This window comes from Zeus faber (genome assembly GCF_960531495.2).
Source record: "Zeus faber genome assembly, chromosome: 19".
NCBI classification, from domain to species: Eukaryota; Metazoa; Chordata; class Actinopteri; order Zeiformes; family Zeidae; genus Zeus; species Zeus faber.
The window spans coordinates 8,854,099-8,873,286 of NC_137206.1; the positions used below are offsets into that span (position 1 = coordinate 8,854,099).

At 46.0% G+C, this 19,188-nt stretch overlaps 1 protein-coding gene across 3 annotated transcripts in view; it reads right to left on the bottom strand.

Annotated features, from left to right (window-relative positions):
- Window positions 1–434: 434 nt before the first annotated feature.
- LOC307245227 (uncharacterized protein) overlaps window positions 435–19,188 on the bottom strand; it is a 112,712-nt gene continuing 93,958 nt past the window's right edge. For 2 of the 3 annotated variants that reach the window (XM_080020690.1, XM_080020688.1), the window contains 9 exons: window positions 18,446–18,700; window positions 15,393–15,576; window positions 15,142–15,204; window positions 13,929–14,233; window positions 11,781–11,840; window positions 7,492–7,573; window positions 7,099–7,211; window positions 5,544–5,736; window positions 5,114–5,239 (listed from right to left, as the gene is read on the bottom strand). In XM_080020690.1, coding sequence (XP_079876816.1) covers window positions 5,232–5,239; window positions 5,544–5,736; window positions 7,099–7,211; window positions 7,492–7,573; window positions 11,781–11,840; window positions 13,929–14,233; window positions 15,142–15,204; window positions 15,393–15,576; window positions 18,446–18,700 — 1,263 coding nt within the window. In that variant the 3' untranslated portion in view covers window positions 5,114–5,231. The other variant, XM_080020689.1, reaches the window with a different exon arrangement.

The window sequence follows — 19,188 nt, forward strand, 5'->3', positions numbered from 1 at the left end:
CATACAGGAAATATATTGAAAATGATATTATCATAAGCAGAGGCATCGAGGAACCTGCCCTGCTGCGCCGGAGCTGAGCAGCAACAGCAGCAAAGTCCTGCTGTTCAAAATGATTAAAGATTTAAAAGTCAATGTAAGGTTAAAGGTGGTGTGAAAATGATAAAAGGAAATTGACATATTTATATATATATTTATGATTATAATAATAGCAAAATAGTATAATAGTAAAAATAAGTTCTGTTAGGCCCTTAAAAGGCTACACTTTTGTTCACAAACCCCAAGTTCTACTGATATCCAATATGACAATATTTACTTAATATAGATGAGAATACAGTGCTCTGAGGGAGATATTGTTGTACATATAACCTGATGATATACTGTATATCAAATGATTATAACACTTTAAGGGAAGATGAAGACACCAGTGCTAATGTTGAGCTTTTTCATTTTATTTTCATGTTCCATGTTTAATCACATCACTAACAATTAATCACAATAAACACTTATTTTCAAACAAACAAAAAAACAAAATCCAAAATTAATTAATAAAAAAAAAAAATCTAAATATGACAGAATTCTGCAAATAACTTAGTAGGTCTACCTTACACATCCCACAGGCGTTATTAATTAGTAGTACGTTGGCATGTTGGATACAGGTTGGCCTACTTAATGTACGCCAAAGCAAAAGATGCGGTTTTACAATAATCCTGGGTTAAGCATTTATTATAGAAGCCGAATCTGAAAGCAGTAGGTTTTCTTAACCCCAAACAAGGATCGGTTGGATGAGGACGTCACTGACTGAACGGCCAATGCCAATTTATGTACTGGGGACTGACTAAAAGGCCGTTCCATTCAACATGTTTATACTGTCTGTTACCATGCTATATTTAATAATTCATATGGACCTCCAGAGGTTGCCATATCCTGTAATGTTGAGAGCACCTCTAAGCTTTTCAGCAAGTCTAAATGTTATTTTCAACTCTTAAGACTGGGGTTGCACACTTGTTTTAAAGGGCTGAGTCGGCCTTGTTACACAGGGTAGATGCAACTAGCCGCGGAGGATTTCTGGAATATTATTCAACAATGAGAGTTAAGCATGCGTTATTTTAACTTTGTTTTTTTTTGTTCAAATCCAAATCAAAATCAAAATCACGGCAGGCAATTTGTCAGACAAAATTGCCCAACTTTGCTCCAAGTGCACCTTTTCAAACTCAACCACCGAAAGGCTACTGGAGCACAATGATAAATACAAATAGAAAAGTGTCTTTAGTATATTACATCTCAAAAGACATACTTTCACTTCAGCGGCCTCTCTCTTACAAAGAAGGCAGACTTGCTCAATAATAATAATTTTGTCGAAATAATAACCATAACAATTATAATCAGAATAGTCATAGTAAAACACTTCCTACCATTAAAAACTTGTAAGTTACACGGACATAAAAGCTAGTCGACAACGCTATGACCGCCCTTATCGCCATTGCTGTTGTGTGTTGTATTTTGTTCCTAGTGGCAACACAGTACAGAGTGCACATCCAGTAATATATCTATGTACATCCATGTGCAATCTGGGGAGAGAGCTAGAGACGAATAAAACCCCCCAGGGAAAATAAAGATAGAACATGGACAGGCACGAGGAAAAACTGACTTAGGTGAGAACCACCGGCTGAAGCAAAGCCATTTCGATGCTGGATTGGACCGAAAGCCTTCCCGCGTGTTTCAAAACACAAAAACTCCTTCAAATCCAGAAAAGGTATTGCCCATGTTGGCATCGAAACATTTTGCTCTGTGTTTCTCTGGTTTGGCTCTGCTACTTATAGCTCCAATATAAAGAGAACTTCCTCTGCTGCGACCCGAAACAAACAATAGTTCGGAAGAAAACGGGGAGGCCGATGTGATTTGCTTCGATCAAGTAATTCAGGGTCCGATCCCACAAAACACAACCACCCCCCCACAGTGATCCTTCTTTGATATACTCGAGCATTAAGGTGCATCTGATGTCTTTTATGACTCTCCTTTTCAAAAACGTAATTTAAAATCTTATTTCTGATCGATATAGTCTTTTATCGCGTTGTTCAGGCCCTCGCGCGCGTTCAAGAGTGTGATGATTGAAATTGCAGTAATACATAACACGTAACCTAGAACTCGTGTAACTTAACCGTTGCAGTGCTACAGGCAGATGCTGCTTTCGATGAGCGCTGCATGTCTGTTAAAACGTTCCGACGCAATCACACCTCATGGTTAAAAACGGAGTCCTGGTAAATTGTATTCTTCCCAAAAAGGAGATGGTGTCTCCTGTGTTGCATATGCACGGACTTCCTCCCCTTCTGCCTGGGTACTATAAGCAAAGCTGGGCCAAAAGCAATGACGCAGTAATAGCTGAGAAGGGGATACTGATACAGATGAATGCCTATTAATGTGCCCATCAATTGTGATTTCCATCGATGATCCTTTAATGCGTCGCCGCTCTCGGCTTATCCACAGGATCCTTCACAAATTTGTGTCAAATAGCAAAATAAATACCAAAGCATGAAAAGGTGAAACCGTTTTCCACCAAACCGTCATCCTGCCTGTTGAAATTTGAACAAGGAAACAAAAGCCATACGGACTGACTGACTAGCGTTCCCCCGAGGATAGAGATACAGTACTAAACACTAACACTGCGAGTAATAATGCACACATGGCTTTCAGCTAGGGGCATTACTGTATATTACTGTTTATTATATCATCTGGCCATGCATTGTAAAGGCAACGCTACAAGAAAAGATGAAACCTGGCGTGTTCCAGAGCCCACAGCCTGGCGAGGAATCTAACCTATGCGTAGTGTTTCCAGTTAAAGCTTGTGTTCAGGAAACTGCCAAATAAAAAAAAATTCTCCCAACCGTCATTCAAAAACCAGAAGCCAGACAAACAACACGTCCACGCACACTTACTGGAACAATTCCATCGACAGTATCTCCCTGTCGCCACAGCGACACCGCGTTGCCTTCCCCGTGCTCTTTGTGTCGGGGGCTGCGGTGCCGTCTCTCAGCCTCGCCACACTGAGCTCGGCGGCGTCGACCTGTATTTTCGTGTTTTGCTGCCCGTTTCCGGGGTGAGCGGGAGCGGAGGCACATGCAGCACACACAGTTCCTTCCACTTCAGACCTCCACCAGACACCTTCCACATCGCCCTCTGGACTGGGTCCTCAACGTAAGATTTCACATGCGACCAAAGCTCCCCCCTTGTTGGTGTTTTTACCTCTTCCCACTTCATCAGACCTTTTCCATAAACCCATTAACACGCAGCACATCGGCTTGGAATGACTCCATGTTGTTCCCCGCGGGCGCTGTAACAACCGGGCAAATCGGTTTCCCAACACAACCGCGCTGTTCGAGTTCGAACAAGCGTATACGGGACAGATGCAACAAGGACGTTATTACGAACAGATGAACTACATCTGGGTTCAATGCCCGACCAGCGCCACATCATACGTTGAACACGGCGCTCGATCCTTCATGTGATGCGTAACCGTCCTCACTTTTGATCGTTTTTCGTTTACCTTACCCAAAACTGTTCAGAGCGGCTGGATGCTGATTGGTCGACGGAAGGCTGCGCCAATCGCCTTCCGAGCAACAGGCGACCGTTACATCTCCCGCCTGGCGACTCTCAGATAGAGCCGTTTCGGAACGATGCGTCTAGTGAAATGCACAGCACACGTAGCTGATCGCACTGGCCTGCCACGCCGATTGACGGCCTAAAATGTTACTCTCTGATGACCCGCTTCCACGTCCTTCCCTCCCTCTTAACGCCGTTCCTCTCATTCCTGTGCGCTGTTGGTTCGGACAGACCTGTGCGTGTTTCGAGTTTTGACTGCGATCGGCGACACAAAAAAAAGTTCCACTGTATTGCTTTGCACGAGGAAAATAAAACATACGTAAAGAAGAAGAAAAATAACCAAAAAAAAAAAACACCAGGAAAAACAAAGCATATCAAGTCGGAAAAAAAAAAGAAGAGAACAGAACACCAAAGTTCATTGTTACACTGTTATTATTCACCCAAACACATCATCACAAACACGGAGAATGAAGACGGTTAAATAGCTTTTAATACAGGTCAAACAGACTACTTTATTTATGTTTTTTTTTTAGCATTTGCGTTTTGTTTGCCAGCTTGTGTTGTGTGAGTGGTCTGACGGTGAACAGCACGGAGACGGGGCGTGGCCTATGAGCGCGAGGAGGCAGATTTCAAATGGAGGATGAGCACGTGGTAGAGTCACTGGTTAGTGGGGATGCAGGACACACAGCCTGCCCCCCGGCGTAGCTTGGACAACGCATGAAACGAGGGCTGTCATCACTGGGGAGGTGAGGGACAGACAGATGATCCACCAGCAAACAGTCTGCCACTGCTCTGTGCACAGGGAATCACACACACACGCACACGCGCACACACACACACACACACACACACACACACACACACACACACACACACACACACACACACACACACACACACACCCGCCTGGGCGGAAAGCGAACGCCACAGGCATAGAATGCCCGCACAATTTTTTCCTTTTCCGCCACAGGCCTCCGCGGCCAGCCCAGAACTCTGTGTATATACAAAGTGAGCTCAGACGGAGAAGCAGGTGGGAAGTGGATGGGGCGGTTCGGGCGGGGCGGTTGGGGGTGGGGGCGGGGGGCAGCGGTAGCCAAGGCGGAGAGAGGCAGTTGTAGTGTTTTCATTTAATGGAGATGAAGCACAACGATGGTGGGAGGTCACGCATTTAGGGAGGGGTCTCCGGGGTCGGCGTTCCGATGGAGTCTGACACTGACGGTATATATGTATATTTTAGGGCAAAGGGATCTGACCGCCGGGAGGTAAAGGGGCCGAGTGGCTCGTAAAAGGAGTAAAAGGAAAGTGGCTCTGGAGAAGGAGCCAGGAAGTCGTTGAGAGTGGTCGGTGGGTGGTGTCGGCAGCGGGAGGACTGTGTAGATGAGGGCCCTCCCCCTCAGGGGGGAGTCGGGGGGGTGGGGGGGGGGTCAGATGATGACGTCAGCGGCGTGGTCGGTGCGCGAGCGGGCGTTCGTCGCGGGAAGTTGAGCTTGAGAGACTCAATCTGCAGCAGAAAGATTGGAAAAGGACGGGGAGACACAAAAAAAAGAGGGCGGGGGAGCGGGGCAGTCGATGTTTGAGGGGGGTTGAGATGCGGGGGGGTGGGGTGGGGTGGGGGGGGCAGAGGGATAGCAGAATTAGATGCCTGCAAAATAAGAAGTCAAAGACGATGGGGTGGTCAGCTACTGCAGAGAATACGGTAAACACAGTACAAAGCAAAGAGGTCGACGACAGAGGCGACACATTATTTTCCGTGAAGAAAATCTGGTTTTGATTGAGACGAGAAGGAAAACCCTAAATCGGATGAAAGATTAACCCTGAAAGAACACGATCAGTGTCAGAAGGAGAGCAGCGAAGGCAAACAAGCTCATACAGTACGTGCATCAGCGACCAGTGACACCCCCACGAGGTGTACACCGCACACTGCAAAGACACACACACACACTTACTTGTCTCCGGGATGCCCGAGTCCAGACCCTGGGGCTCTCGGAGGCCCTCGGTCCCACAGGGGCCCCCTTCCTTCAACCCATTCTCGTGTGCGGCGTGGTTTCCGGCCTGGCCCTGCTCCGAGGACGGGGCCGGGCCCTGGGGAGTGCTCTGGGAGGCCTCGCTCCCTTCCGTTGTCTCCTGGGTCCCCTCAGCCTGGAAACACATAGCGGGGCGTGGTCAAATGCACGGCGATGGAACAGCGAAACCAGTACCTCTTTCGTGGGGATTTCCGAAAACCTGTCAAGGATTGTAGGGAAATTCATATGGTTGGTGGTACGTGATGCTCCGACTTCAGCCGGATCAAACGAGTGGCAGGTTAAATGTAACTGGTCGTGCAAAGATTTGGAGCCGGGCTGAGACGAACAGAGGAGGGGGTTTCAACATACATGAAGAACTGATCAAGGTGTGATGGATGTAGGTCATAGCAGCATAGAAAATAAGAAAATACACATAATAAGTCGAATTCAGAGCAAAGCATGGTTCTCATTAACCTCAAACTGCAATACAAGGCAACCCAAAACAGAATTCTCTGACAGCACTGCTCGGCTTCAGATAAGATGAACTCAGGCTCCTTCTTCTAAAAAATAGGAACAGCACTTATGCAACCTGAACAGAACTGACAAAAACATCTCAAATCACTAAAATCAAATATCAGGAAATGTCCTTTCTATTCACGGAGGCGCACCAGGCGCAGGAGAACGCACAGATGACCCCAAAAAGGTGCGATTGGAGAACGACGACGTAGGGTTGGAGCTGCATGTAGCTTCTTGCAGGTCGGGTGGACGTGCACTCCGTCAAGGCTTGCAGCCAGATGTTCACGCATCACGAGTTTCGGGTGTTGGACGTTCTCTAATGTTTCAACATGGCACCGCAAAACTTGTTCCAGCTGGTTTGGTTTCTCAAACTCGCCCTCAGCAGTGAGATAACGCTAAGTCCTAAGGTTCGCTGATTCGGTGACACCGTTTTGGGTCGTTCTCGTGAAACCACCATAAAACATTGTGGCGGACAAAGCAGCGTGGCAGAGCACCGGCAGCGGGCGACAGCGCGGTTCCCCCCCCCGCGGGCGCCAAGCCGCCTCGAATTGGCCCAGTCAGCGCTCCTGTGATGACCACGCCCCTTTGTCCACCACAAATGTCCGCCAATGTCCGCACAAATGTGCTGCAATGAATTGATACACATATTTACAGAGAATTTGAAATCAAGCATTCAAATATGAAATTACACAACATGCCTACTACATGGCCCACTTAGTTGTTTTTACCTATGACATTATTTTAGTGTTTTTTCTGTGCTTTTCTTATAAAAATAAATCATTACCGCGACGTGTCAAAAACAAGGCAAAAACACACAACACACATGCTACGGTAATGTACCCCCTGATGGAGTACACATTTTTGCAAATGGCCTCTTGAGAGTCCCAATAACCTTTAAAATTGCATTTGGACATTGACTTGCAATGTCCAAGTCCCATCCACAGAGAAGGAACAGGAAAGGGCGTCAGTTGGATGGTCTCACCTTGACGTTGCCGCTGCCCACTGGGTGGCCCAGGTTGTCCATGGAGCCCACTTTGGACTGAGCCTTGTCCTTGAAGCTCACTTTGTGAGACTCGATCTTCACATCACCACCGCCTAAAGGACACACACACACACACACACACACACACACACACACACACACACACACACACACACACACACACACACACACACACACACACACACACACACACACACACACACACACAAACACACAGGGAGGAGAATTTAAAGTTAGTATACCAGAGTTGCTCCACTAAACACCACTAAACGCAGCCTAATCTGGGTCTGGTGCTGCCACACAACGATGGGTCCACTGACCAGCTCAGTGAACCCTGACCCGCCAGGGCAAAGGTCGCCCCTCCCACCTCACCGGGCTTGTGCTTGATGTTGTCCTTGGAGCCGCACTTTGACGTCACCTTACTCAGGTCCACCTTCTTGTTTAGAATCTGCACCTGTCGACAGACACAGAGGTAAAACCTGGTCATCGTGTGTTCATGCATTAACCCTTTACTGAATACAAGAAATGCTAATGATGATGGCATCCCTTAATAAGAAGGCGACTGGAGTGAGCCCCACTATTACAACCAATGCCCCAAAATGAAATAAAAATGTAGGGGTTTAAAATGTGCAAGCTCCAACTTTAACGGTATGTAGCCTTCTCCATCTAGAGTATTGCATGTAGCATTTTCTATGAAATGCCTTGGTATTATGCACGATCGATACATATTCACTCAGTTTTATGTTTCACATATTTTTTGTCGTGTTTGATCGGTTGACTGGTGTTTAGTCAGTTAGTAGGACAAGACAGGAAGAAGCTAGGGGAGACAAGGGAATGTGAAGAGGATTCAGAGGAGAGCTTTCACTAAGGGCTTGCTGCCAACAGCACATCGCACAAGTCCAAGTGAGAAAAGACCTGCGTGTTAACTGAGGGGCTCGGCGCTTGGGAGCCGAAAATGTCAAATCTGCAACTTACTGTGGCGAGCGCAGAAAAAAAAAAAAAAAAAAAAGTCTGACTCTGGAAAACCAATTCAGTTTATCGTTCCACTCGGCAGATGTGGAACTCCGTTACTGATCCAGCTTGGGAAGTGAGCAGCGTTGGCTTGGAAAGTTCACTTCTTTTTTTTTTTTTTTTTCCACAGAAGCGGTCAGATCCTCTGCGGTCTTGTCGTGCCACGTGTCGTCCGTTTATTTATGCTTGAATTACTTGCAGCGCGGACGAGTCATTCCAACAGCAGGACTCTTTCTTCAGGGATTACGGTGTGGCATTTGAAGCCAGAGTAATCCATTGTATACACGCACATCTAATTTCCAGCTGCAGAGTCAAAGGGGATGTGTGATGCCGTTTAGAAGATACTGCCGCACGGTGCTACGGACTTTTCCCCCCGATTATTTTTTCATCACTTAAGACCAGAGTAACGCACCCCGGTCCCTTCTCTCCCGTTTACTTCGGCAACGTTCGCTCATCGGCGGCGTTTCCCGGGGGTCGGGGGGGGGGGGGGGGAGGGGTTGAGAACTTCCTCGGTGGGGCGGAACGGAGTCTTCGTGGATTCAGAGTGAGTACTTACGTTCCCTCCTCCAGGAACGTGCTTCATATTGTCCTTGGAGCCCAAGCGCGACGTGACGTGGCTGAAATCCAGCTTTTTGGAGACAAGCTGAACCTACACGAACACAGCGTAGCAGTGGGTGGGGGTGGGTGGTGGGTGGGGTGGTAGCAGATGAGACAAAACAGTGGAGGGGTAGCGGAGGGGAAAGCAGCGTAATGTGGTAAGAAAGGAGAAGACAGGAGGGTAGAGGAGGGGGAAGGAGAGGAGTTACCACCACGTTCAGGGTTAGAGAGGAAGCAAACAGTGCGGAGGGGGAGGAGGGCCGACTCCTGGGAAAAACTGCCTTCTATATTTGATCTACTTGGGGTGCACCCCATTTCAGCTGGACTATAAATTAATACATTTTACCAAATGTCCTTATTCAAAAACACACATTTCAAGAGAAAATGCTGAGTGCTCTGTTATGTCGTTCAAATTCTTTAACCGTTCAAGTCCAGTTTTACCCAGGTTCGAACAAAGGAGCAGAAGTTACAGGGCGTTTGTTGCCAAGAGCAGGGGTTCCCGAACGTTGTCACGGAGAGGGCGTGTACGAACTTAATCTGCCAAAAATACACTTCCAAGGGCAAATCTAACAGCAAAACCTCACCACCATTAGGAAAAGTTGAGTAGGAATATTTTGTGAAAAATTTTAAATAAATTAAAAAAGGGAAACCAAAAAATACAACAAATGATCATTTCGCTTTCTTCGAAGACCACTAGAGGGCCGCTGACCCCAGTTTGGGAACCCCTGGTGTAGGACACAAAGAGTGAACACTACACAAAATTCTCGAGAGCTCCATAACTCTGTCACGCCTGTTGTGGAGAAATGCTCTTCCCTACGGTGATGATCAAGGTCGCGTTCGGTGCTTTTTACTCTGAATCAAGTCAACATGAACATCATTTGTTTACGTAAAGTCATTACTTTTTATCTTGCTCAGATGACGCCTTCACAACACAAACCCAACAACTACTTTGGGATATAAGCAGATAAATCCCGACACGGAAAAGTAGGACGTACGACCGTGCGCAGCAGAGTTCGCTGCTAAAGAGATTTGAGTAAAAAACAAAAACAACTGACACAGACAACAAACAAACACAAAAGTTAACACACATAATGCACATAAACACAGATATACACTGATCACTGGTAGGCTACAGGTCAGGCACGTGACATTATTTTTTTTTATTTTAGATTTCTTTGCTTGATTGTCGTTTCTCCGTTCTCGCATTCATCTAAACCGAATATGTCCTCTGCATCTGACCCATCCTCCACCCTAGGAGCAGCGGGCGGCCGCGGTGCAGCGCCCAGGGACCCTCTTCAGCTATTTTTGCCAGAGCCGACAGGAGTATTAACCCCTAACATGTGCGCGTCTTTTCAGACCTACCAACCTTGGGAAAATATGTTGAGTACCACAACAGTGTAAGGGGGAGTCTCCGTGGTGTTTGAGTGACTGCAGCTAATTGACTCCATCAGTTATTCACACCGTAGTCGCCCGGTAACGAGGCTCATCACATCCTATGTGAGCTACTACAGCTAACTATATACAGTATACGTACTCATATCATTAGGATATACCCCTTGAAATGCATCATCTCCTTAAGTTACCAAACGTTTACCAACTACAGATGCACCCATTGTTATTTTCTGGGCTGATTCCTATTTCTGATGTTTTTTAAGTCTGACCTGCAGTTTCTGATTTCTAATTTGCTGCATGTCGATGACAAATACATCCCGTGATCTGATCACACTCGCGTGATTGGACAGCTGCACATACGGACTACAGCTGCAATTTTCAGTTACCACAGTAGTGAGATTGCTGATTTTGACTTTGTGTTTATTATTGTTCATTATTCACTATGGAACAATAATAGAACATGAAACTGTCACTGAGCTCCAATAAAATAGAATATGGGCTGTCACCAAGTTTCAGTATAATTCAACCTGGAACTCTCACTGAGTTTTAGAAGGACCAAACATATAACTAACATGGAAATGTCCAGTCTCTTTCACTTTAAGTGCAAATATTTGGTAGCTCAGGCGGTAGAGCTGGTGGTCTAGTGATCTAAAGGTTGCTGGTTTGATCCCAGGCTCCTCCTGCTAGCATGCTGTAGTGTCCTTGAGCAAGACACTTAACCCCTAATTGCTCCTGATGGCTGCGTCCGTCGGTGTTTGAACAATTGTAAGTCGCTTTGGATAAAAGCGTCTGCTTAATGACTAAATGTAAATGTAAAAATGTAGAAATATACATTTATATTATATTTACATGGTACTTTGCAAATAAATCATTACAAAAAATAAACTAACAAAATAAATGAATGACTCTTCTCACTCACTGAAGTTCTCCTTCTCTCACCGTGCGTTAAACAAAGTGAATCAAATTGAACGACTCCTTTTACTGAGTGACTTGTCAAGAACCAAGTCTCAAAAAAAGAGTCAAACTTTACGTCACAAGCGGAGTTACACTGTGACAACAATAGTGATAGCGATTGTAATCAGACTAGAAGCTCCTAATTCACAGCATGATGCTTGTGTTTAAACCCCTTGATGAAGTGGGTACCACATGAATCATTGTCATTCCCTCTGCCATGTGCCACTTTGAGTCAGAGTCAATCCCGTATTCAGAACATTCCACAGTGCAAATACCTTTCAGGGAAACCACAACATGACATACTGTGTGTCTGTATTCCCATGTCTTTAAGATACTGTATCCAGGAACGGAAATAAAGATGTTGAATGCGGTGCGATATGGGTGAGTGAATAAACAGTGTCAGGGACAGTACTTAACTTGCCCAAAAAGCCTGTCCCGCAGCCATTTTCAGCTTAAAAAACCCTAAATGCACAGGTATAAATACAGGGCTATTATGCGAGATAGGTAATTAGAAACCACAAAACACTGCATGTGCCATAAAACATACAGTTCGGTCAGCTTAGTATGGCTAGGATTGAAAAGTAATCACCCAAATGAGGGAGAGAGAGAGAGTGTCTACGGGAGTGTGTGCGTGTGTATGGGGGTGGGGGTAGATGGAGGCCGTGCAGGTGAAGGGTGGCGGAGGAGGCTGAGGAGGAGGGACTCACTTTGCCCTGGCTGGGGTCTTTGGAAGAGGAGGCGCCTCTGTTCTGAGTGGCAGAAGACACCTGGGGAGACAGGCCCACCTCGGTCAACAACCACAACAACCACAACAACCACAACCACATTTCACGACAATGGGGAACACGGGGGGAGGGGGCCGTGAATGTGCGGAGCAAAGTGGCAAAAGACGAGGTCGGGATACATCAAATACGTGTAGAAAGACAGGAGGAAAGAGGGAAATATATATAAGGAGGAGCTGGTAGAGGAGAAAATAATGGGGTATTCAGGAGAGATGATGTGGAAGAGGGGAAAGAGGAGGCGAAGAGGTGCATGAGGAGGGGAGGAAGGACAGGGGCTCCTCTTCCTCATCATAGGTCTCCTCCTTTGAGACTGTGCTGTGATTAAGGGCCTTATAAATAAACTTGACTTGACTCCTCCTAACTCTACTGCTTCTAGATAAGGTTCTCTGCCCATGCAGACGGTTTTCTAATATTTGGTCTTTATTGAGCACGTTGTCAGGGAGGTACTGTAAGAATTTAAGCTGCTATAAAGGGTGTTAGCCAGTAGAGGGAGTGAAATGGTTAAAATGATCAGAATGTGATGCAGACATAATGCTATGCTGGGGTCACGCCGCTGGACCCTCTCATCAAGGAAATCCTATGGAAAATAGCCCTGCAAGCAAGACAGCTGTGTTGAAACGGTTTACTGTAATAGCTGCGTTGATACTACATTGATATATACAGTATATCACGACATTGATATACACCGATCAGCCACAACATTAAAACCACTGACAGGTTAAGTGAATAACATTCATCATCTCGTTAGAATGGCACCGGTCAAGGGCTGGGATATATTAGGCAGCAAGTGAACAGTCAGTTCTTGAAGTTGATGTGTTGGAAGCAGGAAAAATGGGCCAGCGTAAGGATCTGAGCCACTTCGACAAGGACCAGATTGTGATGGCTGAACGAGTGGGACAGAACATCTCCAAAACAGCAGGTCTTGTGGAGTGTTACCGGTATGCAGTGGTTAGTACCTAACAAAAGTGGTCCAAGGAAGAACAACTGGTGAACTGGCGACAGGGTCATGGGCGTCAAAGGCTCATTTATGAGCGTGGGGAGTGAAGGCTAGACCATCTGGTCCGATCCCACAGAAGAGCTACTGTAGCACAAATTGCTGAAAAAGTTCATGCTGCTGTGATGGAAAGGTGTCAGAACACACAGTGCATCACAGCTTGCTGTGTATGGGGCAGTGTAGCTGCAGACCGGTCAGAGTGTCTATGCTGACCCCTGTCCACTGCTGAAAGCTCCTACAATGGGCAGGTGAGCATCAGAACTGGACCATGGAGCAATGGAAGAAGGAGACCTGGTCTGATGAATCATGTTTTCTTTTACATCACGTGGATGACCGGCTTCGCGTGTGTCATTTACCTGGGGAAGAGATGGCACCAGGATGCGTTATGGGAAGAAGCCAAGCCGGAGTAAGCAGTGTGATGCTCTGGGCAATGTTCTGCCAGGAAACCTTTGGTTGCTGGCATTCATGTGGATGTTACCATGACATGTACCACCTACACAAACATTGCTGCAGACCAAGTACAATCCTTCATGGGAATGTATTCCCTGATGGCAGAAGCCTCTTTTAGCAGGATAATGCACCCTGCCACACTGCAAAAATCGTTCAGGAAAGGTTCAAGGTGGTGACTTTGCCTCCAAATACCCCGGATCTCAGTCTGATCGAGCACCTATGGGATGTGCTGGAACAACAAGCCGATCCATGAGGGCCCCCACCTCACAACTTACAGGACTTAAAGGATCGATTGCTAACGTCTTGGTGCCAGATACCACAGGACACCTTCAGCTCAGACCTTTCGAGGTATGGACTTTACCTCGAAAGGTCTGAGCTGTTTTGGTGGCACAAGGGGGAGCTACACAATATACAAATATATATATATATATATATATTTTCCTGTTAAAGAATCCAATTGAGGGTCCTCACTTTGTTAATGTAAAGTGTATATAATATACAATAACCCTCCCTCTAATGTTTCAGGCTCGTGACATAAGAATATCTTAGTTTCATGGCCATATCACTGTAACTGCAACAATAACATCAGAGCCATCACCCCCTGGTGCTGGCACATGACCATGACCCACCTTCCCTCCGCCAGGCTGGTGCTTCATGTTGTCCGTGGAGCCGATCTTGGAGCGGGCGTTTCTGATGTCCGGAGTGGGCGCCGTGCCAGGGCGGGGTTGGGTCTTGGCGGTGGCGCTGGTCGTGGCAGTGGAGGAGTTGGTGCGGGGGAGGCGTGGAACCAGGGGCTTCTTCTCCGAGGTGGTGCCGGTACTGGAGGTAGGGCCGCCGGGTTTGGTGGGCGCGGTGCGGGTGCGGGCAAGACCAGCGGGGCCGGCAGCGGTGGCGGCGCTGCGGGCAGTGGTGGTTTTAGGCTTGATGGAGTCAGCTGTGGGAAGGGGAAGTTATAAGATGCTTACACGGGTAAAGACATTTTAATAAGACACCAATACAGGTTTTGTTTTTTTTCTTTAATTGGACATCCATGTGCCACTAGCACAGTGACCTACATTTGCCCTGAAGTTTTTCCATAAGATTTCTATCACCATACAACAATTATCACACATTAAATGGAAACGGTCCCCCCCCTTTGGCTCCGTGTTTATGGGTAATCTTTCGACTTTGCGTTTGAGCTGTGGCAGATTAGACCAGGGCTGTATCACCAGGACACAGATTACAGCGGTGAAGGTTTTTAACTTATCTTTTGAAAAATAAAGCTCCCCTTTCCAATCCGTGTGTGTGTGTGAGATGTCTGTTGCGTTAGACAGAACCAGTTTCAGCCCCTCTGACAGCTCTGCTTTTACAAAACAGTTACTAATCTCCTACAGGAGAGAGCACAAGCTGTGTCAGTGTGGCAACAGGAGCTGGAGGAGAGGAGTGAAGGCAGGCGGAAGCAGAGAGCAGAGATCTCAGAGAGACCGCAATCTGTTCTGGCCATTTGTTTTCCTCTAAAAGACGGAACAGACAGCTGCAAGAAAGAATAGAATTCAGTGACTTTACACTTCACCGGGTCAGAGAGTATTACACCCCTAAATACCCCTTCCATACCAATTCCACCCTTTTCCAAGCCAAATATCACAGTCCCACCGCATCGAGGGTATGGGAGATCTCTTTGCGGCCGACGTGTTATGTGAGGACACAACATCTCACAGTTTCACAGAAGGTTTTCAGGCTGTTCTCAAGTCAAAAATGTGAGATCAGCTTGAGTAAAAAAAATAAAAAATAAAAAAATCCCTCCACATTTCCCGTCCTTTGCTGCTTGCGTCTGCGGCATGCTGCGGGGATGGTTCCGCGTACCTGAGGATGTCTTCAAGGTGCCGGTCTTCTTCTCCTCTCCCGGCTTACCGTCAGTCTTAGAGGCTAAAAACAACATATTGGTTGTCGTTAGTCAACAGACTCTGACTTCCTTTCATTCTGAATTCAAATCAAGTCATTTCATATACCCAATGCAAGGCAATTCACCACTCCAAAATTGATGGGTCTTTTTTATTTTAGTTTACAGGCTTCAGCATGATTTCATGTGCATGGCGTGAGTGTGTGTGCCGTACCCAGAGGCTTCCTGGCTGCAAGGCTGGGGGCAGGGCGGGTGGAAGCCGCTGCACGCGTTGCCGTGGTGCTTTTACTGGCGGCCGTGGTAGCGCTGCCATTTCTGGTTACGGCGCTGGTCGTGGTGGCTGTGGATCGGGCGGTGGGAGCCGCCTTAGGCACGAGAGGGCGCTTCTCTATGGGCGCCTGTGTTGACAAGGTAGAAATAAATGAGCACGAGAGAGAACGGGGTAGAGTTAGAGATGAGAAGATGGTGCGCCTTCCCTGAAATGTGAACGATGACGATTGAATGAGCGTAAAACGGCAGCAGCAAAAATAATGATATGATGTGGCATAAGGAGGAGGCAGAGAAAAGCCATGCATGTATGTTGAATTAACAAAACAAACAACGCTTGTGGCAGTTTCTATTATCCGGTAATTGCCGGTTTTTGACCGGGAGAATCTGTTCAAGTCGGACATATTTTGAATCACTCACTTCATAATGTCCAGTGAAAATAATATCCTGTAAGCACAATTTGAATTAGTGCGACAATTATCTCCATATTATTTCCTCGATGTCTAAATGAAATAGACTCCATCATTTCAATAAAAGATTCTGAAGATCTGTTCATTTCTGTACTCGGCAAGTTGCAAGTGAAAACCAATCTGTTTGGATGATCTAAAGCGGACCTTTCACCTCTGACCAATAACGTTTGTCGATATAGAAATAAGCTCAATAAACACAGATAATATTTGACCGGAATCCCTTCCATTTGTCAGAGAAATTGAAATCTCCCAGGACACGTGGACCGCCACCAATTTTTTCTAATGGAAACGCTGACTTGTGGTAGGTTAGTGGTGCCTTAATAGGTTGTCTGATCTCACTCATTTGCAAAATCAGACATTTTTGTTTTGGGTTAATATAGGTCAACAGATTTTCCCCTAAACGCTTGTTTGATACGGGCTGAGTTGAAATTATTTTGATGTTTAATTTGGGGCCGAGCAGAATATTTCTTTGTCCAAAACCCAGCATGTGGCCATTTACATACAGCCAGGCTGAGGTGACTCACTACATTACCTCGGCTTTGTGAAAACTAAAAACGTTTTCGTTTGTATATTGATGCCACAGCGCTTGTAGTTAAAATGACCACCAGAAGAGGGCAATATAAGGTACAGATGAATTTTCCACTGGCATGTACAGTAAATGTGAAAATAATCCATCCGGGGCCTATCGACTCTATTGATAAGCAGTGTGAGAAACCACCTACCAGCTGTTTAATGCAGAACTGACGTGTGTTGGTGAGCACGCACCGTGCTGGAGACCTGTAGCATGAACACTAATGTCCTCAACTAGGTGCGTGGTCTGGCATAGGTAAGTGATGATATCACCACAAGGCTCTATTCCACAAACTAAAATGTTTTACTCCTACTCGAGATGTTCTTGTCTGAGACAAGGTGGCTGAAGTAGGGGTGGTGGAGTCGAAAAAAAAAAAAAAAAAAAATGCCGTACCACAGCCATGACCAACATCGTATGTTATCTCACACTCACACACAAACAGAACAAAAATTGTAGAATGTCTCACTGCGAATGATCTTTGTTTGACAACACAGCTCCCTGACTCTGTCAGGATGTTAAAGTCAGTGGTTTAAGGTAGATCGCAGGGAAGTTGTTGCAAAATCCTTATGGCAACCATAGACCAAGATATGTGTGGTCATATTGGCTCATGGATTTAAACACGTACAACGCTATCGTGCAAAAAAAAGGTATAATGCTAATGGAGGTGGCCCACATCAGGGCTGAAGACACAGAGGTGTAAGACTGATTGTGCAACATTGATCAAGCTTTGCAGGCTTTTGAATCTCCTGAGAAAATTGACTGTCACAAAACGCTTTGATCGCCACAATTGACAATGAGCGATTCCCAGGAGTACACGGCCGAGCACCTCCTGACTGTCGCCAGACTCTTTAACGGAAATTTCAATTATAAATAAGGAATGTTATGAGGGTAAAACAGACCGGGTACTATTCTTCTTAACTGCGCTGGTATCTTTATTGACCCACCCATAAACAACAACTTGAATGACTCTTTATGGGCTCTGGTCTTAAAAGGACAGACAGTGCCAGGGATAAGTGCTTCACACATAAAGCTGTCTCCTATGACCGAGGCTTCATTGACTAAAACTAAACCTCTCTTCCAGTGGGTCAACCTTTCCTTTAGCACTCAATTGGGTTTCATGTTAATCGACAATGTTATACATCAAAACCTTGGCGTGGAAATGAACCTTCTCTCTCTGATAGAACCAGGACGGAAGGCATAATGCAGAGGACTGAGGGAGCGTCTGCCGGCACCTTTGCATGGTGGCCTTGAATGCCTCGATGCTATGAGTAGCTATTCGTTGAAACGAGTAAAGGACAACACTTCCCACCATCCCTCCTTTCTGCCTTAATGTTAAACTCAGGACCTTTTTTGATGAAAAATGTAGAGTGTTTAAAGAGCAAAGTTTTGATCAATTTATTATGAACGTCTTCTTTCAGTGAAACATTTTTGAAAGAATGATGTGAAAACTACGTTCCAGTTGGCGTAAGGCAGATTCCAAAGATACGGGGGAGAGGCTGATAGAATATGATGTATCCAGTATGGATACATATTCTGTGGATGTTTTAGAGCTTTAAGAAAACATCCCACAGGGGCAATATTCCTTCTTCCTCAATATCTCAATCACATTTCCTGAAACAATCTACCGTTTCACAAATTAAGTCCAAACTATCCACTCGAAAACCATGTTATCTGGCACATAATCAAGCTTTGCCTTCAAAATGTACTCAAACCCCATTAATTACACAAGTTTACTCCTGTAAACTTGTGAAAAATGACAGAGATCAGAATGGTAGTGGTAACATACAAAAGCTTCCATCAAAAAATAAATAAATAAATAAATAAAAAGGAAAAAAGGAAATAATCTTCCCTCATGGTCTTTGAAGGCAATCGAAAATAATCCTTTAGTGGACTGATCTTTTAGGATGGGGTCCTTATTGTCCTTATTGCCCCTCCTTGAACAGCCAGCCCTGCACTTACCTTGGGCTTGACATCACGTGTGGTGATGGTGGCGGCAGAGGAAGTGGGGCGGCTGGTTGAGGTGTTGGGGGGCCTCCTAGGGCCGGCGGGCGCCGCCTTGGCCGCAGGTGTTTTCTTGCTCGGGGAGGCTGAAGTGGTGGTGGTGGTGGTGGTGGTGGTGGTGGAGGAGGGAGTGGGGCGTTTAGTGGGGGCGGCGGCCGTGGAACTCGGCCGCGCTTTGGCAGTAGCGCTCGTTTTGGTTGCCCCGGCAGCAGGCTGTGCCGGGTGAAACCGCATACGCACGAACATGGGAAAGATGGACAAGCAAATTAAGGGGGAGGCGGGGGGAGATGGGACGAAGAAAGAAAAAAAAAAGAAAAGGAAATGGGTACTTGTATGATAACGGCAGCCAGGTCAAATAGCAGGAGTGGCATTGAAATGATACAAAAAATGAAAGTGAAACCAGGGCTCGACACTAACTTTTAAAAGTGGATGCCAGGCTGGCAACCAAGCATCAGCTTTCGGTTGCCGAAAATGAAAATACAGTTGGCATTTTCCGTCATCTTATACTTTGAGTAATTAAGATACTATGCAGTCATAAGTCAGCTTAATAATGTGTCATAAAATAATGTTTAAACGCTTTATTACAGTAACCAAAGACAATCTTTGTAAGTTTGTGTTTTATCTGTTACTTTACCGAATTTAAATCTTCAGAGGGGAAGAAACACAAGTCAAGACACAAGGCAAGAGCTGTGATAACACTA